This window comes from Plasmodium malariae (assembly GCF_900090045.1).
Source record: "Plasmodium malariae genome assembly, chromosome: 13".
Lineage (NCBI taxonomy): Eukaryota > Apicomplexa > Aconoidasida > Haemosporida > Plasmodiidae > Plasmodium > Plasmodium malariae.
Window position 1 is genome coordinate 1,690,637 of NC_041787.1, and position 26,820 is coordinate 1,717,456.

Sequence of the window (26,820 nt, forward strand, 5' to 3'; positions counted from 1 at the left end):
TGTATGGATATTTAATATGTATATATATATATATATATATGTATATGTATATATAACGAACCCTGGACTTCAAGAATTTTACGAATTAACACTTAGAAGTACTGCATCTGATCATTATAGAAGTTTATATTATTTCTTTTTTTTTTTTCTTTTTTTTTATTTCTCCATATATGAAGGGCTCGTTTCCGGTGGTAATAACTTTATATTTTTTTATTTTTTACTTACGAATACAAACAGTTATGTAAGATTAAAAGGGTAAAGAAAATATAACATAAGAGAAAGAATATAGAATGGCACTGATTGATGTGCGCACTAGAATGCATTAATGTTGCATTTTATATAGAATAAAAAAAAAAAAAAAAAAAAAGATGAACAACTGTTAAAGTTTATTTGTACATATATGTTTAAATATATTGTACATATAAATACATGGGTACTATTAGTGTCACTGGTAAATTTATAGGCATAAATTGGCTCTTATAATTTTACTTTTTTTTTTTTTTGTTTTAATGGTAGTCATCCTTCACAATTCATGAGAGAGAATGCGTATAATAAGAATGTTTTGGAAAGATCGAAAATTTAATTAAAGGGGTTAAACATATTTTTCTTTGTTTTAAGTTAGTGTACTCTCCTACGTGTTCACCAAACATTTGCTAATATGTATATATACATACCTTGAATGTGTGCATATAAGTATATATATATATTTACATATGCGCATGTGTGTACGTCTACAGGTGCATAGCTCAACGCGTACGTACTCGTATAGAAAACGCAAGTAGCATTTTTTTTTTTTTTTTTGTTCTTTCAATTGCTGCCTTTTCCCATTTATTTCACAATCTTTTTTTTTTTTTTTTTTTTTTTAATGTGTTCTCCGCTATACACTTTTTGTTTCAGTTTCAGTTTTAGGGTTAATTTTTGTTTTAGTATTCATTTTTATTTTTATTTTTATTTTATTTTTTTTTTTTTTCTTATTAAAATTTGGAAGTAGTCTATATTTTTAAGTAAAAAAAGCTTTGCATGCTATAACTGAGCAAAAGGATGGGCAATTATGATAATATAAATATCAATGGTAGTAAGAAAGATGATAGAAGGTTTACGTCGAGTGTTAAGAAAAGTACCTCGTTAAAGAGTTCTTTAACATGTCATGAAAAGAAAACGAAAAGTTATAAATTGGACAAACATAGCGATGAAGATAAGTGTAAATTAAATGAAAAATATGCATCATGCAAAATATCTAATGAAAAGAAAAAGCTATTGAAAAGTATGAAAAAAGTAAGTACTAAGGGTTATTGTATGGACAAATTTAAGACAGTGTCTAGAAATGTAGAATGTTATAACAGAATGAGTAAAATCACTCACAAAGGTAATAGTTCAAAAAGAGCTCAAACAGTATCAAGAAAAATCGCACGTAATAGTAATAACAACGCAAATGGAAGTAATAGTAACAGTAATAGTAACAGCAACAGTAGTAATATAAGAAAAATTATAAATTTAAGGAGAAAGGAATTACCCTCGACCCTAAATAGTATTTGTAGTAGACCAGATAACAGAAGAAAAAGCATATTAAAAAAAGATATACATCATTATGTTGAAGAGAATGTAAAGAAAAAGAATAGCGATCATGATAGGGTAAAAAATGAAAATAGCAACAGTAACGAACAAATTATTGGTAAGATGATCATAAATAAAGGAAGCATTGATTTATTATCTACATATAATACATATAATGGAATAAGGAAGCAAGAAAATAAGAATAAATGTTTACATGATGAACATGCATTGAATTTGTTAGAAACCAAAACTAGTATAACAACGAAGAACAGTATTAAGAATGAAGACATACAAATAAAACAAAATAAATTAGAGCAGATTAACAAAATAAATTGCTATGAACGTAACATAAATAACAGTGTAAATCATAATTCTGTCAAACGCGTAAAGGAGAGAAGTAATAGCGCGAAAATGACTATATTACCAAAGTTTGAATTATCTAATCCATCTAGAGTAGCAACCCTATCTCACATTTCTAGTAGGGATATGCCAAGAGGTAACCATTCAGAGGGATACAGAATTTATGAAAATCACGTTAATGGAATAGCCGAACGTAGAAATGTTTCAAGTAAAAGAAATTCAATAACGGCATATAGGGATGTTTCATGTAGTAGCAATGTGAAAGAGGATATGCCAAATAGGCATAGTGACGTTTTAACAAATAAGTATATGTCATATTTGAATAAGGATTGCATAATATTTTTAGAGAAAAATAGAAAAATGGTAAATGATAATTATATTAAGGGAAATTTTCATAATATGCTAAAGTATATAAGTCATCATAATGGTAAATCTGACTTAGTGAGGAAAAAAGGAATACACTCCATTATCGAAAAGGGAAATGAAAATATGCATAGAAATTTATTGTATTCGAAACCTCCTGATTCTATTTATGAAGAAGGGGAAGTAAAGTTTAATTGTGTTAAAGCTACTACAGATGATTTTAATATGCAAAAAGGGTCATATAAATATAATAAACATTTTGACCATTCTGAACAAGTTAAACCTTTTAAACATTTATTATATAACAGTACATCCCCAATAGAGATGTTAAATAAAGAATTAAGAACATATAAAAAGTATGACCATACAGATGTAGATTCAAAAAAAAATTACACTGCTAAGAATTTTTTCATTAATACAAACTATGACAATTTTAAGAAATATTCTTCGTTACCCAATTGTAGTGATAATGAGATTATTGCTAATAGATATTACACAGATAATTTTTATTCCAAAATGTTAAAAAATAAAAATAAGGATAATTTGAATGGAAACACATATTCAAATTGTAGCAGAGATTTTAGTAGGAGAAAAGTCATAAATGGGAAAAGCCATTTAAAAAATGGCAATTATTTAGAAAGTGTAAATTATGTATCATGTGATAAAGACATAAGTGACCCCATAAAAGAAGAAGACAGTTTGAATTTTTATGATAATTCCAATTATAGGATTAACTGGAATAGTTTGAAGTGTCCTAACAGTTATAAGAATTATTATACTTATAATGATTTGAGTCAGCAAGTTTTTAGAAAGAATATATACCCAGACGCTAGAGATGTAAACACAAATGAGTTTTACAAAAGCTACAATAATGTGCTAGACAGAGGTATAAAAAATGGAATTATCGCATCGAAAATTTGTAATGGGGATGATATGATGACTATTATGAACAATAAAAGTGACAACACAAATTACACCAAAAATGAAAGTATAAATGAGTTTCATCCATTAGTAAGGAGCGATAGGGAAAATACACTTTTAAAAAATTGTTATGAGGATCTGAACAATTTATCTACCTTTGTAAAGGATAATAATTACTACTCTCATATAAACATGAATTGTTTCAGAACTTCTCCTTTACGTTCAAATAAATGTAATAAATACGAACATGTACATATTTCCCCCAATGTGACCAACTCTTCAAAAATTGTATTGCAACAATATGCTGAGGATGGTAACTTAGTCGGGGTGAAGTTCCCCCAAAATGAACGCGAAATTGATAATAATAATAATAACAAAAGCAACGATGATAATAATAATAATAATAGCAATAACAATGATAACAATAAATTAAATAAAAGTAGCGTTCATATTTTTAAAAAAATATACATAGATCATAATCTGAGCAATATACAAAATAGGAATGAATATAATGCAGACAGAAAGGATAATTCGGAGCGGAATATCTTATCTTCCTATGTACCTCTAAATATGGAACATAAAATAAGTAAAATAGATGATGAAAGATTTATCAAGTATGATAAAAATTATATACATGAAAAAAACGACAATATTATAAATGAAAAGAGAAATCAAACAAACGATTATCAAAAAAAATATACCATATCTAATAATTCCTCTACGGATGAATGTCAAAGCAGTACAGAATTGAAAAAATATGCGTTTAATGAAGCTACTTATTTAAGTCATGAATGTGTCCTAGAAAAAGGAAAGATAGAAAGCAACCCCCTTAGAAATTATCACACTATTACTGATAAAGTAGTACCTAATGAAGAGGAAAAATATGAACAGTTAAGGAAAAATAAGTTCATCACAAATGTGAACATGTTAAATAACCCCATGTATATAAGGAATTATGTAATAAATAATGCCTATAAATTTACTAATGACATAAATAATAATTCTAATAATCAAGATGATAATGTAAATATGTATTTTCATAACAGAAGAATGGACATGGTAGACCATCAGAATTATACTATCAATAATTTTCTTATGAAAAATGAGAGGGAAGAAAGTAATAACATCGTAAATATGAACACCATTACCTTTCCACTGCAAAAAAATAATGAGATCATTAATGATACACTAAATAAAAATATTATGCTGAAAAATAGTATTAATAATAGTAGTAGTGATAAAATTCAAAGCAGCCTAGTGCCTATTAATAGTAATATATTACACCCTTGCGAAGTAAACGGTAGTATCAGTAATACTTCTTTAAATGATAAGAAGAAGGACTTAGTAAATAGTAATGTAATAATCACGTCTAGTTCTAATCTGAAAATGAAAAGCAGTACCCTAGTAAATGTTGGACAGAGTAATAAGGCGCCATGCAAAAATGTAAACAGCGTAAATGGAGTAAATAGCATGAATAGCGTAAATAACGAAAGCAATGTGATGGTGAACGACGATTTACCAACTACGGACACTTCATTAACTGGTAAAAGAATGAATGTTAGCATTGCTCATCATCTAAATAATTACACGAATAAAAATATATCTTGTACCAGTAAGAACGATACTTGTACAAAGGTACAAAACAAAGGAAGAGAAAATATAAGCATAGGAACAAATAACAACATTTTCCCCAAAACAGTAGTACTCCATTTAAATAGTGCAAAAAGTAAGGACGACAAAAAAAAAGGGCTAGGTACGTGCAAATCGATTTGCAATAGTGATATATATAACTATTTAAGGAATACGCATACTAAAACGCTAACAAATTTTCATCGCACTGTGTCGTATAGAAAACAAAGCTCAAAAATGAACGTGTCAGACAGGGCTATTCCAGAAATTAAATTAAAAAATGGGGGTCCATTAGAAAGTGCAACTACAGCCATAACTACAACTGAAAATGAAGTAGATACAAAGAAGATTGTAAAAAAGGCGGTGGTTATCGGATGTAACTATTTGAATGATGTGGGAGGTAACAGACTTTACGGATCAGTAAATGATGCTTATATTTTTTGTAGAGCTTTAGTTAAATATTTTGATTTCATGCCTGATAATATTTTGCTACTAACTGACAGCTTACCGTCAAACGCATATATTTACGAGGATTTTGATATAGATAGAAAAAAGTATATAAAAGAAGAATATATTTATGCAAATGATGAGAAAAAAGTCGAAAAAAATAATTTTTTTAATTTATTTAATAAAAGTAGTACATATGATAAAGAAAAAATAAATACAAAAATGATAGATAGCAATTCATGCAGAAATGTAGATATTAAAAATGTAGATTTTTCATCAGAAAATATTAGTTTTAATTTATGGCCAACCAGAATAAATATATTAAAAGCAGTAAACTGGCTAGTTCGAGATTCAGCTCCTTTTGGTTCATATGTTTTTTATTTTGCAGGGAAAAGTGTTCAGGTCGATAACATGAGTGGATGGGAGGGTGAAGGATATGATGAAGCATTTCTTTGTTCTGACCCTTTTAGTAGAAATTATGCACATAATGTAATAACAACTGTTCAGTTAAAAGATTTATTATTAAGTATAAATATAAGTGCACAGATGACTATTATTTTGGATTGTTCAGGTGGACAAACAATTTTGGATCCAGCAGGAACTGAAAATTCTTTGTCATATATAAAAGGATGTAAGCAAAAGGGTATATGGCCAATTGCTAATCCTACGAATAAAGTACATAAGGCTGTTTATGATATAACAATTTTGAATCATATTAGTATGAAAAAATATTTTTGTAAATCAAGATATTCTAAATTAATTGAAGTGGAATCTACATCTGCTATGATTGATCCTTTGTTGCAGTCTATCTCATCTTTACCAGTTGCACCAAAGGCATATTGCTTATGTGCGGCTACATGGGAACAGACATCTATAGAAGGGTTATTTCCAACTGTAGAATTTGCTAGAGTGACACAAATAAAGCCAATGATAGACCTCGAACAAGTAGGAAAGAATAAAAAAATCAACGAAAAAAAGCTTGGAAACAAATGTGAAGTCGGGAAAAATAAGCACAAAAAGATACTATCAAATGTGCACAAGTTAGGAACTGAAAAAAAAAGCATTTATGAGAAAAATTTTAGTTTCTCCCTAAATGTGATGAAATTATTTTTTAACAATAGTACTAGCGGCATTAATAACAATAGCACTAACTACAATAAAGATTATGATAAGATGCGTAAGGATGAAGAAGAAAATGCGGAAGAAAAAAAAATCAAGCATTCCAGTTTACATTATGATAACGACAACAATGTTAAGCATGCAGTTTCTAATGAAAGTGACGACAGTGATTACTCTGTTAATACAACTAGCAATGAAGAGATTTTTAATAATTGTAAAGGAAAAGATAATTATGTGCTTGTTAGTCACGGGGTATTTACTTACTGTTTAATTGAAGCTATTATCGAATTTAAAGAAATAGAATTAAAAAATAATATTTTTGAACAGAGAAACGCAAAATTTTTACCAATGACTTTAAAAAATTTAATAAATGTCATACAAAAAAAAATTCAAAATGTAAAAAATAATAAACTAAAAAAATTAGATCAAAAACCAGAATTTACTATACACCCAGGTGCAAATGCGAGTACCAATAATTATTTTGTTCATTATTCTAAGAATATACATTTTCAAAATTATAAATGTGATTTTATGCATTCAGATTTATCCCCTTTTTTAAATGTTAATAAGGCTTGGGAAGAAATTAATAAAAATACACTTAAAAATAGAAAATCCTTATCTGTGACATCTACATTAATTAATACAGCTTCGTCCAAATATTTTACAGCAGAAAGCAATAAAATTAAAAATTCGTATTCCTTAAGATGTTAAAAAAAAAAAAAAAAAAAAAAGGAGCATGAACATTTGTGTATGCACATTCGTACCATTATATACATACATTTTAGACTTTTTAAGTATCATATATTTTTTTAATTTACGAGTTTTTTTTTTTTTTTTTTTTTTTAATTTTTTGTAACATTCCTGCTGCTCTTACGTGGTATTATCTTTTTGATACTTCATACGCTGGTCTTTTCTTTTCAAAAGGAAAAATAAATATGTATTCTTACTCGCGCATATACATATACGTAAGAACATGCATATGCACATACATACGAACATGCATATACACATATATATAATATATATATATATGCACATATATGTATAATGCCCCCTTGTTACCTTCATGAACTTGCTTTTCAAAAATGAAGTTCGCTATATAATGTGATGACAATTTTTGTGTTAATTTTGTTATTATTTTATTTTTTTTTTTTTCGATTTGCCTTTTTTCCGTTTTTTTTCTTACTTTTCCAATTTGTTTAATTAATCTTTTTTAATAGTTTTAAATAAATACAGTTGTTTTGAACATGTTAGTAAAATTCGTGATAAAAATTATTCCTGTGTTTATTTAGAATAAGGAGAGGTAACAAGTTCTGGGGATACGAAACTGAAAAAGCAAAAGTTTACTTTTGTTATGTTACATTACTTTTGTTTATATGTCTACTTCTTTACAATTTTATAGGTTTTTTTCTTTCAAAACGTATTCATTTTAATTTTAATGTAAAAATAGGTAAATCAGAGGATGGGCAAAGTCCTGAAAACTATTGTAATATACTTATATGAACACCTCATTTTTTTTTTTTTTTTTTTATATGCACTTATGGGCGGATATGGAAAAATATAGATAAGCTCTAAATACATATCCTAATTGCATGCAAAAATCATTTAAGGAAACCTTTTAAATGTTTCGTTTTATTACTAACGTTTTAACTTACAACTGTTGCAATATGTACGTATTAAACATACGTATACATACATCTGCTTCTTTTGGTAACGCTATTTTTAGCGGCACGGCGATGGTATTAAAATTAATGGTTATTGTAGACAAAAAACAACTCTTCTAATTAAAAATACATAACTTTTACATATTTTTATTATTTATTTTTTCCTGAACAATTAATATCTTAGCGTTGTGGATCATTTTTATATAAACATAAATACTCGTTGACGAATGGAACGTAATCACTCCACTGTAGTCGGTTAAAACTTATATTCATTACTAAAGTTACTATGTAACCACTATATTATTATTATTATTATTATTATCATTATCGCATTTATATCTTTTACACTTCTTCATATTTTAAAATGGTATCTCCATATTTACCCCTTTTTTACTAATTTATTCCATATATATTTATTTATTCCCCTATTAGAAAACCCCTAATAAATGTAAAAATAAAATTGGCAATAAATTACTTTGTTGAGGACTTAACCAAATAAAAAAAAAAAAAAAAGGAGTTAGGAAATTATGTGTGCAAATGAAGATTCATTAAATTATACCATACATGTTTATTCATGTACGTATATATGAATGCATAAATGTGTGTATATATATATATATATATATACACTACGTAAGTATGTACATGTATATATACCCCTATGAAAGAACAAAAACGTAAAAACGAAAAAAATTTGAAGTGAAATAGTAATTATGAAACTACCAAGTAATTCTGTTATTCCCATTTAAGTTGCACATACTTTTCTTTAATATACTTAGTTGTGCAGCAATGTTATATTCGCCAGTTTGTTTAACAAATGAAATACATGTTCAAATAAAAAATTAATATATTTTGCTCCTATTAAAAAAAAAAAAAAAAAAAAAATTAGAATTAAGAATTAATGAGCATAAAAATTAAGATTAAAAAAATTTCTGAAGTTTTCAGTAGCATAAATATATGTATAATTTTGAAATTCTTCTTTTTTTACATTATACTTTATATACTTTATATCCCACTAATTTACATAATTTTTTTTTTTTTTTTTTTTTTTCGTACTTTTTAATAAACACATTAATAATATATGTTTTTTTAAAAAGATGTGAATGAAAATTTAGCATAAATTATTAATAAAATAGTTTCCATAATAATACTTCTTCTTCATCTTCTTCCTTGTCCTCTTATGTTTTTTTATAATATTGTGTTAACTCTGTATTTCGTAATAGAACATAGGGGCGAAAAAAAAAAAAAATGCTCCTAAAGGGAAATAATAAACCGTGCGTTAATAATCGAGAAATGAAATAATAAAAGGAGAGTTTACTGAAGAAATTTTCTTCATTAGAATGCCACAGGGTTTTTATTTGTTATATGCGCATAGGTACATTTGCTTGTACATCCGTACATATATGTAAATATATAAATGTACGTAAACATATATATGTAGATAATTTAAATTGTGCGAAACAATAAATGCTACGAAGTAATAATTTCAGTGAACTACTCGCTGTGCCTTTTTTTTTGACTCATTTTATTTCTCATTGTAAATAATACTACTTTACTAGTTTTATTTTTAATATATCCGTTTATGTATTGTTGAATGAGGAGTCATTTGTTGCATAAAAACGGGATCAGTTTTATTTATTAAAAGATAGAGCAAGGGGAATCAGGCAATTTAGAACCTAAAGTTATAAGTAGCATCCCCTTATTGAATGAGTGCACATATTTACACATACGTGAGTACATAAATATATATATATATATATACGTACATATTAATACTCCCATATACGTTTACCTACGTGCATACCGCAAAACGCATATTTACCCGGGCCTATGCGGAATTACACGAACTCTTAGAAATTTATTGTTATTCCCCCTCACAAAATCGAATCAAATTTTAGAGGATAAGTAAAAATGCAGAGTGACTGTAAAACACAAATAATTGATTATGATGGGAATATAATAGAAGACCTAAAAGAATGGATGATTAGAAACAATTTATCAAATTTAGGTTTTAATTACAACGTAATAGCAATATTAGGCAGTCAGAGTAGTGGTAAGAGTACTTTACTAAACAATTTATTTAAAACTTCTTTTGATGTAATGAATACGAAACTTGGACATAGCCAAACGACACAAGGATTATGGTTAAGTTACGATACATTTGAAGATAACTTGAATGGTCCAAATGGGAAAGTAGAAAATGAAAATAATCAGAATGTTACAATAAGCAATGGTGTGAAAATAAAAGGAAAAGGGAACAGTATAAGTCCAACCTTAATACTAGATGTCGAAGGAAATGATTCAAAAGAGAGAGGAGATAATAGATTAACATTTGAACATAGGTCTGCTTTGTTTTCTCTTGCTTTAGCAGACTGTGTTATTGTAAATTTATGGTATCATTCTTTAGGTAATTTTACTGCATCTAATTATGGATTGTTAAAAACTGTTATGGAAGTAAATTTAGAGTTATTTCAACAAGATAAAAATAGTCCCAAAACGATATTATTATTTACTGTGAGGGATTGGTTTGAAGAGTTTGCATCTATAGATATTGTAAAAAATAAAATTGTAGAAGAATATTTAAATAAAATATGGAATGAAATGAAAAAACCTCCAGATTCGGAGCATATTAATATTAACAATTATTTTATTATTGAAGTAGTAGGTTTATCACATGGTATAATAAAGAAAGAAGAATTTTTAAAAGATGTTCAAAATTTAAGATTAAAATGGATGTATGAATTAAGACCTCCACAATATTCAAGAAATATACCATCAGATGGTTTTGCTCAATACTGTAATAATATATGGAATACTATAGTTAAACAGTCTCAACTAGACATTCCTTCTCAAAAGGAAATGTTAGCTACATTTAGGTGTCAGGAAATTAAAAATAATGTTATTAATAATATAAACAAAACCTTAAAACAAAAGTTGGAAACCTCACATAATATGCCTATAGATAATTTCAAACAGTGGGCTGAAAAAGATATTATACAAAAAAGTTTAAGCGAATACTTGACTGAAGCTTCTAGGTATAAAGAAAGTATATGTATAAAAACATCCAAAGAATTGTTAGATTATTTATTTATACAATTACAGAAAATTGTAGATAATAATTTAAATTTTACTCAAAGGGAATTGTCAACTAAATTTTCCAACGATTTGAATCATCTATATAATGCTTGTTCAGTGGATAAGGCCATTTTTTCACTCAGTAAGGAATCGAATTTGAATATAGGAAAGGATAAAATCCATAATTTACAAACGATGGAGGGGGGTGAAAAAGGTAGTCAAGATAAGTGCATTATTTTGTGGTCCAACTTTTTGCACAACGCAGATAAAATGGAGTATAATATTTTATGCCAATTTTTTGAAGAGTACGAAAAGTGCAATATCGAGGTTGATGGCGGTACTAGCGGTGGTGATAATACTATTGATAATGTTAACATTAATATTAGTAGTAACTATGGTGATAACAATAGTAATAACGATAGTAGTAATAATATCAGAAGTGGTAGTAGCAAAGTGTATGAATTTAATTATAAGCCATCTCTAAGCATATTATCAACTGCCATATGTAAGGATGTACATAGAATTAGAAACGTCCAATGTTCTGTTTTATTAGATAGAACAAGGGCTACAATTAAAGGTAGGTTAAAGAATATGGATACCTTATTGCAGACAACTAAAAATGCTGAAGATTATTGGGAACATACTTTGAAAACTGTTAAAAATTTACAGGAAAGTATTAATACAAATTTAACCAAGTGCTTTATAAATCTTAGGGTTAGTAACAACAATGCCCTTTTAAAAAGTTATTTCTATCAGGGGGATATGGACGATGAGGGAATCGGGGTGGTATATGGCGAAGTGGATGAAGGAGACAAGTTTAATTACGCTCAAAATAAACAGAAAAAAAATTATACAGATGATAGTAACAGTAATCGTAGCAACAATAATCATAACAACAGTAATAGGAGTAACGCCTGTTATGGGGACAAGAATCAATTTAACGCTAAAAAAATAGGCATAATTAAAAATAAGGAAAAATACATTAGCTCAATTAATGACGAAATTAACAAACAAATGGAAAACAAAAATTTTGTTTCTGAATTGAACAAGTATTATTTAGATGAAATTATGGATATATTAAAAAGCAAATTAGAAGAAATATCAGAAAATTTATCAACAATTATTATACAAAGATTTGAATCAGTTTTTAATTATGATGATGCTGAACAACCAAGACAGTGGAGAGATATTTCTGCTGCTGAATTAAAGAAAATTTTTAGAGAGTCCAAAAATTTTGCTTTTTTAATTATTGATATTCTTCAAAAGAATACTAAAGTAGAATTAATTGATGATTATTTACCAAATAATTTTATAAAAGATGAAATTATTCAAAAGGGTGAAAATAAAGCAAAAAGAAAAATACAAGAAATATGTAGAGATGCACAATATATACAAGAAACAGGAGCTAAAATGAGCTTAAAGAATGTCCCCCTTCTTTTTTGGGCTATTCTGTTAGTACTAGGATGGAATGAACTGTTATTATTTATTCGTGTATTTTTTAAATTAAATATCATTCTCCCTTTCCTTCTCACATTTATAGTAGTTTTTTGTTCTCTTGTTTATAATGGTAATGTCAGCGCCCTTTCCACTGTTAACAAAGTCTTTTTTTATTTTGCAAAAAATTCGTACAATTTTTATAAGCATATACAAACGATTGGCGACAAAGCTACCAAGGCGGACATGTCTGACTGATTTTGATTAACGCTATTTATATTCATAGTGCGAATATATTCGTATATGCGTGTTTGCATGTGTATATATGCTTATATATATATATATATATATATATATATATATATATTTTTTTTTTTTTTTTTTTTTGTTAGATTGTTGCATTATATCATATATCTTGCATTATCTTAAACCATATTATATTATTCCTTTTTTACCGTTTTTCTACGATTATTTCCCGTATTTTTTTCATAGTAAAATATCATTTTTTGAATTTTTCCTTCTTCGATATTCTTGAATGCTGAAATAATATATACGATAACATAAATTTCATAGTTTTATTAAAATTTGAATCCTTCTTTTTCAATGTGAACTCTGCTACTGCCATATACATATACATATATATATTTATATGTATATGTATAATGTATATGTATAATGTATATGTATATGTATAATGTATATGTATATATATATGTATATGTATAATGTATATGTATATGTATATGTATATGTATATGTATATATATATGTATATGTATATGTATAATGTATATGTATATGTATATTTATATATATATATATATATATATGTTTATGTATGTACATTATAGCAGAAGTACAAAACCATTCCATAGTACCCTGTTCTACTATATATTCTATCTTGTTGCATTTAATGATTTTATACCGAATTAAGGGGCACTATAATTTATCCTTTTGCCATCTATAGAACAACCTTACGTATTAACCCATAAACTGTGGATATGTATTGTCTTACCTTTTTTTCATTTTAAAATAAAAATATAAATGTTGTTTTCATTTAAAAATTACTAATTTTCAATGAAAGTGAGCTATGCGCAATGATAATTAGAGAGAATATTTTTCAACTAGCAGATGTGTGTACATACATAGAGATATATTCGTGCTTTAGTGCCGGGCATATATATATATAGGTATATATTAAAATGCTGTCCATAAGAGTATTTTATATGAGGAAAAAAAGGAGAGTGAAAAAATTAAAAAGAATAATTAAAAATGAATTGAATATCACTTAAAAAGTTATAAATATAAAACAAAAAATTTCAAGTTACAAAAAAAAAAAAAAAAAAAAAAAAAAAAAAAAATTTTCTAAAATTTAAATGTCTTTTTTAAAAATTAAAATGGAGTAAAATATTACTAAATAAAAGTGTCAAATATTTTTATAAAATCTTAAAATGCATAATAAAATTGTCTAATTTTTTGAGATAACATAATGAAAACAATTTTATTTTCAAATGATGAATGGTCAAAGAAGTTTTCATTTTCTTTTTCTTTTATTTTGATTTATAGTTCCTTATTTAAAGTTGCATTTTCTTGAATAACTCTGTTCATTAATTGTCCCAATTCCTTCGATATCTAAAATCGGAGAAAGAAAATTTTGTTTTCTTTAATTTAACAAATGGGATATATTTCCACTGATGCTACCCTCTTTCTCAATATAAATATATATATATATATATATATATATACATACGTGTAGGCACATATGTATGTGGTTAAGCAGTCTACGCACAATAATAGCAGTAATTAAAAAAAAAAAAAAAAAGCGCGTTTTCATATACTAAAAAAATTAGACTTCTCGTATTTTACCTTGGTAATTAAATTATAAAAATAAAAGATAAAGGACGATACATATTTGTAATTTTCTTCAGATATATAGGACTTCGTATACGGCAGAAATACTACTGTAAACTTCATTATTAAGTATAATGAAATAACTAAATATAGAATTTTAAATATTGGTTTAATAATTCCATCCCATAATAATACAAATGCTAAATAGCTATGTTAAAAAAAAAAAAAAAAAACAAGATATTAAATAGGTCGAAACGTAGACAGTTCAAAGTATTATGTAACTACCGCGGTGTAATTTATTCCGTTTTTTTATATTATTTTATATTATTTTTTATTCATTTATATTTATTTTTTTATTTTATTTATTTTTTCTTTTTTTCTCAATCGTACTTACGCTATATATATCCACTCTATTATAGTAAAAATTGCAGAGGATAAAAGAACAAATCCTAAGAAATTATTTTTTTCATCAAACATAGAATATAACTGTATACTTATAGGCACTAGGTCAGATGACTTTCTGAACCAGTTTAGATGGAATATTGATCCTACAAGATTTAAAAAAAAAAAAAAAAAGCAAAAGAATACTTGGAAGGATAATAAGAAAAAAAAAAAAGAGATTAAAAAAAATTCTATATTGTAGTTGTCCTTTAAGAAAAAAAAGAAAGAAAGAAGTCTTCAAAGGTGTAATTTATTTTTAGTAACAATTTTTTTTTTTTTTTTTTTTATTTTATCATATATTATGAATGCGTAACTTTTAAATATATATATATATATATATATCATTTCGTTTTGTGTTTTTAAAATGATACTAATTGGTCTTGGTAAGACAGGGCATGGGGTTTTCTTCACATAAACTTTTTTTACGTCGTCTAATTTTATTTTATTTCTTATTTCTAATTTAACAGGTTTATGTTCTCTCTTTCTATAATATAACAAATTATACACTTCATCTTCAGAACTAGAATAAATGTTATAACATCCATTCCATGTTATATGACAGAAAATTAAATAGGAAAAGATGAAACAATATGTTGCTATCCTTTGAAAGTCCATTTTACACTTTCAGTGGGAACTTTTCCTTTTCCTTTAGTTTTAGTTTTTTTTAGTTTTTTTTTTTTTTTTTTTTTTTGTTTTTTTGTTTTTTTTTTTTTTTTTTTTTTTTTTTTTGCTTTCTATTGCTCCTATTTTGCAGTTATTCATATAGAAGATAAGTTCTTATTACTCATTATTTGTAATAGTAATTTTATTATTCCTCTCATAAAAAATGTTTAAAAGGACAGTGAGATGGGGAGTAACATTAAATATCGAAAAGCGAGCATAAAAAATTAAGAAGGAAAAGGAAGAAAAAGGGAAATGAACATGGCAAAAGACATAAAAAAAAAAAAAAAAAAAAATTTCACAATAATATCAGTCAAATTTTATCAATTTCATTTTTATTTTTCAAGGTTTATTAATGAGTCACTAAAAAAAAAAAAAAGAAAAAGAAAAGGAGCAATTTTTCCATAAAACTAAACTTAAGATGGACCATTTTTAACTGTACCACAAAACTATTAATTGTGTATGTATTTATTTATAACTATATTTAATTTTTTTTTTTTTTTATTTGTTCATTTATTAGTTCATTTATTAAGTTATTTATTAGTTTACTTATTTTATTATTTCGTTTTAAATGTATTTCTATATTCAAGTTAATATTGCATCCTGAACAATTAAAGAGCTCCACGTAACTCTATTATCCCTTCGCTTTGCCTTATTTTACATTGCTTTAATTTATTCTAATTTTCTTACATACTAAGCCTTACAGTTATTCATTAACATAATGTCCATATACACACAAGTTCTCCTTTTGTGTAATAACTGAAAATAATACTCTAAAAATTCAAGAACATTCATAAAAATAACTTTAAATTATAAAATAGAAGATATTGAAGATTTTAAAATGTAAAGGCAAAAATGACAAAAAAAAAAAAAAAATTACGCAGATTAACTAAAAAGCGAAAAAGAAGGTCTATGACAATCATATTTGGCAATATTAAATAGAGAAGACTTAAAGTATTAATCAGAATGACTAAAGAAAATGAAAAAATTTCAAATTATAAAAATATTTGTTTTACTGGGTACCCATTTGATATATATACATATATATATATATATATAAGAGTCATATCTTTATACATACATGTGCATATGTATGTATATATTTATATATGTATACATATATGTTTTTATGCATTTTTATTTTTTTTTTTTAATTTCCTTAGCATTTAATTTAAGGTGTAATGTGTTATTTCTACAGCCCGCTAAATCAATTTTATTTTTCCTTTTTTGCATAAGCGGTGCTAAAAAATAGCAAAAATTAAAAATAGAATTTACGTTTTATTTTTTCCCTCCAAATGAAAAAAACTAAAGCTGAACTATAATTTTTTTTTTTTTTTTTTTTTATTATATTTTTGTTCTCAATACATAGTGTAATTATTACTTTATGCTTAACTAATATTAATTATTTCATATTATTACATTTTATTGTATTTTTTCTTTTTTTTTCCTTTATTATTCCGCTTCCGATTCACTGGAATTATAGTATACATATTTTCTTTAATCCCCCATATAATTTCAGTAATTTTTTTTTTTTTTTTTTTTTTTTGTTGTTTGGTTCTCATATTCATTAGTTAATTTTTTCCTTCTTCATTTTCGTTTTCGTCTTCTCATTTTTTTTTTTTTTTTTTATTTGGTTTTAATATTTAATTTTTAATTCAAGAATAATAATATAACCTAAAGCTGTTTTACTATAATATATATGTATACATATATTATATATACATGTTGATATATTTATATATATGTACGAGTTTTATATTTAAGTGTAGATAGCAAAATTGCATAGTTCATTTTTCTTTTATTATTTTTAATGGGGAGAAAGAGACTTGATAAAAATGCAAAAAATGTAAAAAAGAGGAAAAGAAAAAAGGGATCAGATAGCGAAGATGATGATGATATTGAAATAACTAACATCAATGTTAATTTAAATAGAAACGCGTCTTCTTTGGGTAAATTTAAACAAAGAGAGAAGCTTGATATAAACTTGATTCTAGCTCAAGATGAGGCCGACGCTTCTAAGTAAGAAAAGAAAGAAAAGAATAAAAAAAAAAAAAAAAAAGAGGTCTACATTCAACTAGAAAAAAAATTTTCATTGTTGTATAAACGATAAAAGAAAATATGCTGATCCTCATGTGTACATTTAAACTACAGATTTATACATACATTCTACATACATGTTTTATTTCTATACAAATTGTATTTATTGAAAAAAAGGAAGATTCAGTTATGCTATATCTTCGCTCAGAGTGTTCATTTATTTTAATTAAAATTATTTTCTTTTTTGTTATTAATCGTTCATTTTTTTTTTTTTTTTTGCACTCATTTATTTTCCTCTCATTTGCGTAGAATAAAAAGTTACTGTTGGACGAAGGTTAGCGGTGGAAGTAGCTCCTTAACTCGAAGGAAATTTTGTATTGTTTGTGGTTTTGAAGGAAAATATAAATGCTTAAAATGCTATGAGCATAAACCAATTTCATACATTAGATATTACTGTTCGTTAAATTGCAAGAAAATTCATGATGAGTCTTCATGTTGTAAATATAAAATGTTAGATATGTGGTGAGACAGGGAAGGATAATCAATAAAAGAAACGAGAAAAAAGGGAAAGACAGGAAATAATGGGATCTGTCCAAAGAGAAAAAGGAAAGATAGGAAATAATGGATTAGTTAAAAGGGAAAAAAACGAATTTTCCCAACATACGAAAAATAGCGTGCTTTTTGAAATAACGAATTTAACCCGTATTGTCTGTAAAATTTTTACCAAATCAAATTTAAAAAGAAAAAAAAAAAATTACTCAAAAATATTATTTCCGTTATTGTTTTTGTTTTCCTATTCTGTGCTTGTGTTTATTTTAATTTTCTGAAATTAGACCTTAATTGTATAGATTTTTTGCTTTAGTTGCACTTTTTTTTTTTTTTTTATCATTTGGCACGTTGAATCGTTATTACATAATCAACTGTGTTCATTTATTTTATTTTATTCTTTATAATGTTCTTTATATCTTTTTCTTTCTTTTTTTTTTTTTTTTTTTTTTGTTATCATTCCATTTTAAATGGCTTAAAAATTAACTTAAAAAATTATTTAAAAGAAAACAAGAAAAAAAAAAAAAAAAAATGTTTAATGAAAAAGTGGTCAAAAGAGGATGATCACAGGATAACCCAAGAATAAGCAACGGAGGATAAGAAAGCCACATTTCATTTAAATATAAAAAAATGCCTCTCCAATGCATATAACACAAATAAAAAATATATCGAACGGATACTGTTTATTAGGCGAACAAGGTTCATCATATCAATATATTTTTTTGTTTGCAGAATATTTTCCCATATTCACCCTTGGTCAATATGGTCGTCATTTACTTCTTCTTCGCTCATTTCTCCCTCTTCATCATTGAAAAAAACATTGCTCATTTCACTAGTCTTAATACTGGAAATGTTGAAAAAGTGTATCCCTTTTTTATTAAATTCTAGTAACAATTTTAGAAAATCATTTTCTTCTAAATTGACACTTCTCTTTTCACACATATTTATATCTTTTAAAATATCAAGGCAGTATTTTTTAAAAGGGTAATTAATTGGAACAATTTTATTAAAAGTACAGCTATTTTTATAATTATGTTCTAACATATTTAATATTGCATTTCTTTTAAAAATAGCATGCAGTGTTTTTCTTTTTCTACTAAAACAAATTCTTAATAAATTATCCCACTCATCAAAATTTACAAGGAAATTATTTTCCTTTGGAATAAGTTTCAAAATAATACTATCCACTTTTGGTGGTGGGTTAAAGCTACTTCTATCTACATTAAATATTTTAATGACTTTACAAAAAAGTTTTACATTAACTGTTAGTCTACTATATTTGCTATCGCCTACGTTAGCAAGCATTCTTTCAGCAAATTCCTTTTGAAACATCAATACAGCGCATTTAAATAACGGTCTATGTGCTATTAATTTAAAAATAAGTGGACTTGATATCTTATATGGAATATTAGCAGTACATATATCAAATTTAGGGAAAACTGTTTTAATAGCATCCCCTTCATATATCTCTAAATTGTTATAGCCTTCATAAAGGCATCTTTTTTTAACTTCATTTATCATTCTGGAATCAATATCTATAGTAATTACTTTTTTAGCTATTGGTAACAATTTAATTGTTAAGTTACCCGTACCACAACCAATTTCTAGTACTACATCTGAGCTTTTTATATTTGCTGCAAATATAATTTTATCTAAAATACCTGGGTTTTTTAAAAGATGTTGACCATGTTTTTTATATAATATCATATTCATTTTATTACCGCTTTTTATTTTTGAGGTGCTGATATTTCTCCTGTTAATAATATTATTATTACTCTGTTTATTAATCCCATTATTTATATGCTTCCCTATTTTTGAGGATTTGTTAATTTCGTTATGATACACTCTATGCTGCCTCATTGTTAAGATGTAATTTGTAACAATTTTTGAAAAATTACGGAAAAAGTTGTTACTACAAGACATATCATTTATTCTATATTAGGGCTTGTAAATAATTATCTAACGTTGTACCTTGTAAGGAAACTTCTTGCCTCTTCAAGCAGGTTTGAAGTGTATACATACGTATGTATATATATAAGCTTATCTGTTTATTCCTATACATATATATATATATATATATATACATACATACTTACGTACATATGTACATATGTATGTATTAATTAATTCGCCTGTTCAAATAGGCTTATCCATTTATTTGTACATATATATGTTTATACATGTATAAATCTTCCGTGGAGCAGTTAAAAAATAACTTTTCAGTGTTAATACTTTTTTTCTTCGAAAAAATATATTCGTTTTAATTTAAACGTAATTTTCAGAAGAAAATATTATTTTTACTGTAATGAGAAAAGGTCTGGCACAAATAAAAAAATTCGATAAATATGCTAAATTCGATAAATATGCTAAATTCGATAAATATGCTAAATTCGATAAATATGCTAAATTCGTTAAATATGCCAAATTCGTTAAATATGCCAAATTCGTTAAATATGCTAAATTCGTTAAATATGCTAAATTCGTTAAATATGCCAAATTCGTTAAATATGCTAAATTCGTTAAATATGCTAAATTCGTTAAAGATGTTAAGTCCATTGAACATGTTAAATAAATATATTAAATTCGTTAAATATTTTAAAATAATAGAGTTGCATTATACCGGCGCCTTTGAATAAATACTAACAATTTTGTCATATACCTAATTTATCGTACACAACTTTTTTAAAGCTAATGAAAAAAAAACATTCATTATTATTTATAAAATATATAACACTGTGAACATACATGCGTTTAGTATCAGTTATGTAAAATTATATGTACGTAAAAGGTTATATATATCTGGAGAGTGTATAAAAATTGTACAGCGCCTAAATTTATGTATTGAACGTTTTGTGGGGTGTACTTACTAATATATCATTAAATGCCATCTTGCTATATAAAATACTTTTCTCTATGTACTTAAATATATTTTAATTTTTTTGTTTCTAATTATTTTTCTTTTTCAGAATATAGGTAACAAAAAAGAAATCATGAATAAAAGAAAAAAGCAAAAATAAAAGAATGGAAAAGAAAAAAAAAAAAAGGAAAACATTTTCAGTTGATTTAAGTTTTTTCAAAACATAAGAAAAACGCGTAGTAGAGAATATGATATCATATTTTTCATACAGAGAAGCTGTAACTTACAATCCACTTAGATTGTCATCCTTTAAAATTTTCATACTAGTATGATTAAATATATTTTTCTCTGATATAGAACTTTAAACGCAATAAATTTTACCAAAGAAAAAAAAAAAATTATGTAAAAACGGAAAGTATAAATAACATATAGACATATACATCACCTTGCTTTGTTATATTTAAACCCCTGGGTTGAGTTTTTTTTATACACTTTTTCTCATTATAATGTATGTCTGTTATAATAACGTTGTAATAACTTTGTTGTAAGAGGAACAGTTAATGTTTTCCAAATAGGGTAATATAGTTGATGTGCCTTAAGTATAATCTTAAAATTTTATTTTTTTTTTTGAGGCAGTATTAGGAACTTATGTAGTGCTACGTATGTATATGTGTACATATATATACATGTACATATACGGTCATATAAATTTTGGATACCTGTTTAGAGCAAGTTGAATTCAAATTGTACTTTGAAAACATATTATAACGTTATAATTTTTATAACACAACATTTTTCCCTTTTGATACGTACAAATATATATATATATATATATATATATATATATATATTTTTTTTTTGTTTTCATTTCGCATAATTAAGTCATTATAATGACATTTATTTATTATTTGTTTTTACCATTAAGGTTGTTATTCCATGAAAAAGTATTTAACATTAATTTATGTAAACATATAAGAACTTCAAACTTTTTGATGAACTTTAATCTTTTTTAAAAATTTTGAATTACTTAATTACGATAAAAATTTTGACTTAAATATATATATAAATGTATAAATATATACATATTCTTATACACATATTTATAATACATATTTATATGTACATATTTATATATACATATTTATAATACATATTTATAAATACATATTTATGTATACATATATATTGGTATTTTATTACGAAAGCTTTGAATTTAATTTGTTCCATTTTATGCTGCTTTTTTTTAGCCTCATTTTTAGAGCTTGGCTTTTTAATACACCATAAAAACAAATCCATGCACTTTTCGACATGTTTGTTTCATTTGTTTTATTTTTTCTACTACTAATACTTCACATTATATATTTTGAGACTTAAATTTTAAGTCCTATATTTTTTTAAAATTTTCGTTTTAAGATTTGAAATTTCCATAAAAATTAAATAATTTTACGAGTTTGAAAAAATTGTTTATGACTTCATAAGCACGTGTAAAATATACGAGAACCTAGAACATTATTTTCGTAACTTCTTTTTCGTTGTTTGAAAAAGATTAAAGGTTTAATTGAATTTTCAAAATTATTGTTTAATTATAATATTAAAAAATATATGCAAAACATTCACCTTTCGTTTATATATATATATATATATGCATATATATTTTTATTTACATATGTATAACATTTTAATTCAATTTTTTTTTATGTCTTCATGTTTTTCCATTTTTTATTACGCGTTTTTTATGTCAGCGTTCAATTTTTTATGTTGTTATTCGTTTTTTTATGTTGTCATTTGTTTTTTTATGTTGTCATTTGTTTTTTTATGCTGTCTTTCGTTTTTTTGTGTTTTCTCATGCTCTTTTTCTGTTGCCATACATTTTTTCGTGTCTCCATGCACATTTTTATGCTATCAATTCTTTTTTTTTTTTTATGCTATCAATTCTTTTTTTTTTTTATTCTATCAATTCTTTTTTTTTTTATGCTATCAATTCTTTTTTTTTTTATGCTATCAATTCTTTTTTTTTTATGCTATCAATTTTTTTTTTTTTTATGTTATGAATTCTTTTTTTTATTCAAAATAAATTCCTTTTTTCCAGTTATGGGAGAATATATATGATAAAGGTAAGGGGTTTTCCCTTATATAATCCATAAAATAAGTTATATATATATATATATATATATATATATATACGTATAACAATTTTACATTTGCATTTGTTGTGTTCCAATAATATTTCAATTTTTAGATCAATTAAATATATATTATAAGCTTAAGACAGACAAAATAGGGAGCCTTAAAATTATGCAATTTGTGCATTTAAACATGTTATATCTATATATCTATATATATATGTGCGTACGCAAATTTCTTTATTTTCACACATAAATATATATAAATACGTATAATTACATATAAAAACATGTAAATACACATGAATACATATAAACACAAATTAATACAAATTAATATATCTAAATACAAAATGCGAATTAATATATGTAAATACAAATTAACATAAGTTAATACAAATTAATATATATAGATATAGTTAATATATATATATAAATTAATATGTGTAAATAAGCTTGAATGAAGGAAGCACTTATAATTAAAGGAAATATATACAAACACAGGAACACAAATACGTGTATGTAGGTAAATATATATGTACATATATAAACACACACATATATATATATATAACACTTTGACTATATGTTTTAATTAACTATATTATTTCCCACTTTGTTTGTACAGCAAGCGTTATGTTAAATGATAAATAAATAATCATTGCATACACGTACGTTTCAGTAAAATTCTGATTTAATACTGTTAAAAAAGGAAAACATTAAAACATAACTGTTAATTTATGTAACATCTTGATAATATGAGCACATATTTATATATGCCCATAATTCAGTAGTTACTATTTTTTTTTCAGAGATTTTTATTTTTTGTTTTGTTTTTACAAATTTAATTTGTTCTGTTTATTAATTTATTTTCACACTTATATGGTTATATTATTACTTTTATGCAAAATGTGTAAATGGATTCATAATCTACTAAAATAAAAAAAAAAAAAAAAAAAAAAAAAAAAAGTAATTAAAAGAAAAAATCATTTTTTTTCTGCATGTACATATTATTATGATGTTATAGCGCATTACTATATAGAACTACGTTTTTATACCATTTTGTATTAGTAGTAAAGTAATCATTTTATTTTTACTTTATTTTATTCATGTGAAAAGATAAAGTAAAACAAAGTAGAGTAAATTTAAATAAAAAATAAAAATAAATAAAAATAAGTAAAAATAAATAAAAAAAGGATAGAATAAAATAAAATAAAATAGAATAAAACAAAGTTAAATAAAACAGAATTAAATAAAACAAAACGGAAAAACATATAGGACAGAGTAACAGTACAGATTAGAATAATATAAAATAAAATATAGTAAAATATATCAAAATATAGCAAAATATAGCAAAATATAGTAAAATAAACAAAAATAAAGTGAAATAAGAAAAACAGCAAAATAGAGCAAAACAGAAAAAGTAAGTCGATATAAAGCAAAATATAAAGTTTAATAATTAGGTACCCATACCGTAGAAAGAATACAATAAAAAATAGTACAAAAATAAAGTAGTAGAAAATGTACCTGAATAAGATAACAGATTTTAACTACTTCTTAGGTTTAGAAATTTTAAAAAGTTTTGATGTAGCAAATTACCTCATAGCAGTGATTGTACTGTTCGCTTTAGTGCTAGCTGTATTTAATGAAGACGCATCAGCAGGGTCCCCAAGATTGTCTTGGGTATTAGGAGAATTTTTACCAATACAACAATCAATTTTTTGTTTAAATTCTAATATCGAGAATAAATTATTTAAAAAAAAAAATAGTAAAGTATATACGTTTATTATATTTTTATATAAATTGTGTGTGAAAATAAAAGAGTCTATAGTTGAAGGCAGTTTTATTAATTTGTTGAATGAGGGGAAGAATAAGTTTTTAAAAAATATAGTATTATATAAGAATTATGTTTTGATAAACCTTAAGGCTGAATCAAAAAGACATTTTTTTTACCTATTATTAAAGCAAAAATATAATTTACCTATTAGAAAAAATGAAACCGAAATGAGTAGTTATTTGGAGACGAAAAGAGAAATGATTCGATTAAATAGATGGACATTAATGTGGAGAGTATCAGATGTAAAAAATGAGTATATTACATGTGAAAATAGTAAAGTGCGAACTATGTCTTCTTATTCTTACCTAGATTTTATAAGAGAGCCATTAGTACAAGAACACGCAATAAAAGCGGCTATGGAATGGTCAACTGGAAATCATGGTCCGAGGATGTTGGGTGGGAATAGCCAAATATTAAGAGATTTAGAAAAAAAGGTAGGAAAATTTTTTGGTAGAAACGATTCTATTTTAGCTGTATGTGGTTTTCTAGCATGTATGTCAGGTATAGCAGCAGTAGCAACTCCGTATGATTTAATTTTATATGATAGTCGCACACATGAATGTGTAAAGGTAGGTATACAAATATGTGGTGCAAAAGCATATGTATTTAAACATAATGATTATAATCATTTAGAATTGTTGTTATTAAAATACAGAAGTAAATATAGGAACTGTTGGATTTGCTTAGAATCGGTATATTCAATGGATGGTGATATACCTCATTTACCATCCTTTAAAAAATTATGCATTAAATACAATGCTAAGTTATTTGTAGATGAGGCACATGGTTTAGGTGTATTAGGCAAAACAGGTAGAGGATTAGAAGAGCATTTTAATATGCCTGGTTCAGTGGATATGATAGTTGGAACGTTTAGTAAATCAATAGGTTCAGTAGGAGGATATATAGTTGCTTCTGATGAAGTAGTTGAATTTTTAGATATTCATTGTATAGGTAATGTTTTTTCTGCCCCTTTACCTGCCTATTGTGCAGGTGGTGCTTTAAAAGCATTTGAACTAATAGACTCACAGTCATGGAGAATAGAAAAACTTAAATTTAACACAAAATATTTAAGAAGCGGGTTAATATCTGGTATGGGGTATTGGCCAAAAGATTATCCTGAAAGTAATAAATATATTATTGGAGGTGATGATAATACTAGTGTAATACCAGTTATTTTTCCAAATGACACAGACAGGTTATTTAAAATATGTAATCTCATGTTTAAAAAGAGCTGGTTAATTTCAGCCGTATCTTTTCCTGCCTGCCCATATAAATTGCCCCGATTTAGAGTTACTGCAACGTCTGCCTACTCAGTAGAATATATGAATGACTTTATTCGTGACCTGGTATGTGCAACAGTCAGCGTTCAACCATCAACTTTTGAAGGAGAATTACTAATATAGGGACTGGTATGATTATATAAATATATATATATAAAGCTGAACAATGAAAAGTAGGGCTAGAAAACCATAGTTTTACGCAGTTTACACAATGAGGGCTTTTTTTCGCCATTTTAATGTTTTTCATTTTTCGTATATTACTTTGCCATATGTTAATATGCCTTTTGTTGGCTTGCAATATGTTATTCCATCATATTCAGTTTTATTTTATCTTATTTTAATTTTTTTTTTTTTTTTTGTCATTATCACACGTTAAAATTATCATTAGTATTTGTTACCTGTTTGCACTTATATTTTATTTTTTTTGAAACTTATTTCCTATAAAATTTATAGTAACCCATTAGATTTCATAAATATAAACTACGTTTTGTATCTTTTTTTTTTTTTTTTTTTTTTTATTTAACCATTTATAACAGCAAAAAAAAGATGAATACGCTAATTTAATACCCCCATTAATTAAAGCAAATGCACAACAACAAAAAAAAAAAAACAGATATACAGG

The 26,820-nt window shown here is 25.3% G+C and overlaps 6 protein-coding genes across 6 annotated transcripts; 4 read left to right on the plus strand and 2 right to left on the minus strand.

Annotated features, from left to right (window-relative positions):
- Window positions 1-1,041: 1,041 nt before the first annotated feature.
- Window positions 1,042-7,104, plus strand: MCA3 (metacaspase-like protein; the record flags this gene model as incomplete). Its single annotated transcript, XM_029007415.1, has 1 exon — window positions 1,042-7,104. One exon carries the CDS (start codon window positions 1,042-1,044, stop codon window positions 7,102-7,104), a length of 6,063 nt encoding a protein of 2,020 aa, XP_028863807.1.
- Window positions 7,105-9,968: 2,864 nt separating this feature from the next.
- SEY1 lies at window positions 9,969-12,824 on the plus strand (the record flags this gene model as incomplete). Its single annotated transcript, XM_029007416.1, has 1 exon — window positions 9,969-12,824. One exon carries the CDS (start codon window positions 9,969-9,971, stop codon window positions 12,822-12,824), a length of 2,856 nt encoding a protein of 951 aa, XP_028863808.1.
- Window positions 12,825-14,126: 1,302 nt separating this feature from the next.
- Window positions 14,127-15,473, minus strand: PmUG01_13042400 (conserved Plasmodium protein, unknown function; the record flags this gene model as incomplete). The annotated part of the gene is made up of 4 exons (XM_029007417.1): window positions 14,127-14,198; window positions 14,433-14,625; window positions 14,812-14,965; window positions 15,230-15,473. 4 exons carry the CDS (start codon window positions 15,471-15,473, stop codon window positions 14,127-14,129), a joined length of 663 nt encoding a protein of 220 aa, XP_028863809.1.
- A 1,855-nt stretch (window positions 15,474-17,328) lies between these two features.
- Window positions 17,329-18,081, plus strand: PmUG01_13042500 (zinc finger protein, putative; the record flags this gene model as incomplete). The annotated part of the gene is made up of 2 exons (XM_029007418.1): window positions 17,329-17,537; window positions 17,865-18,081. 2 exons carry the CDS (start codon window positions 17,329-17,331, stop codon window positions 18,079-18,081), a joined length of 426 nt encoding a protein of 141 aa, XP_028863810.1.
- Window positions 18,082-18,848: 767 nt separating this feature from the next.
- On the minus strand, window positions 18,849-20,024 carry PmUG01_13042600 (dimethyladenosine transferase, putative; the record flags this gene model as incomplete). The annotated part of the gene is made up of 1 exon (XM_029007419.1): window positions 18,849-20,024. The coding sequence occupies one exon, from the start codon at window positions 20,022-20,024 to the stop codon at window positions 18,849-18,851; it is 1,176 nt and encodes a 391-aa protein (XP_028863811.1).
- Window positions 20,025-24,602: 4,578 nt separating this feature from the next.
- Window positions 24,603-26,321, plus strand: PmUG01_13042700 (serine C-palmitoyltransferase, putative; the record flags this gene model as incomplete). The annotated part of the gene is made up of 1 exon (XM_029007420.1): window positions 24,603-26,321. The coding sequence occupies one exon, from the start codon at window positions 24,603-24,605 to the stop codon at window positions 26,319-26,321; it is 1,719 nt and encodes a 572-aa protein (XP_028863812.1).
- Between the last annotated feature and the right edge of the window lie 499 nt (window positions 26,322-26,820).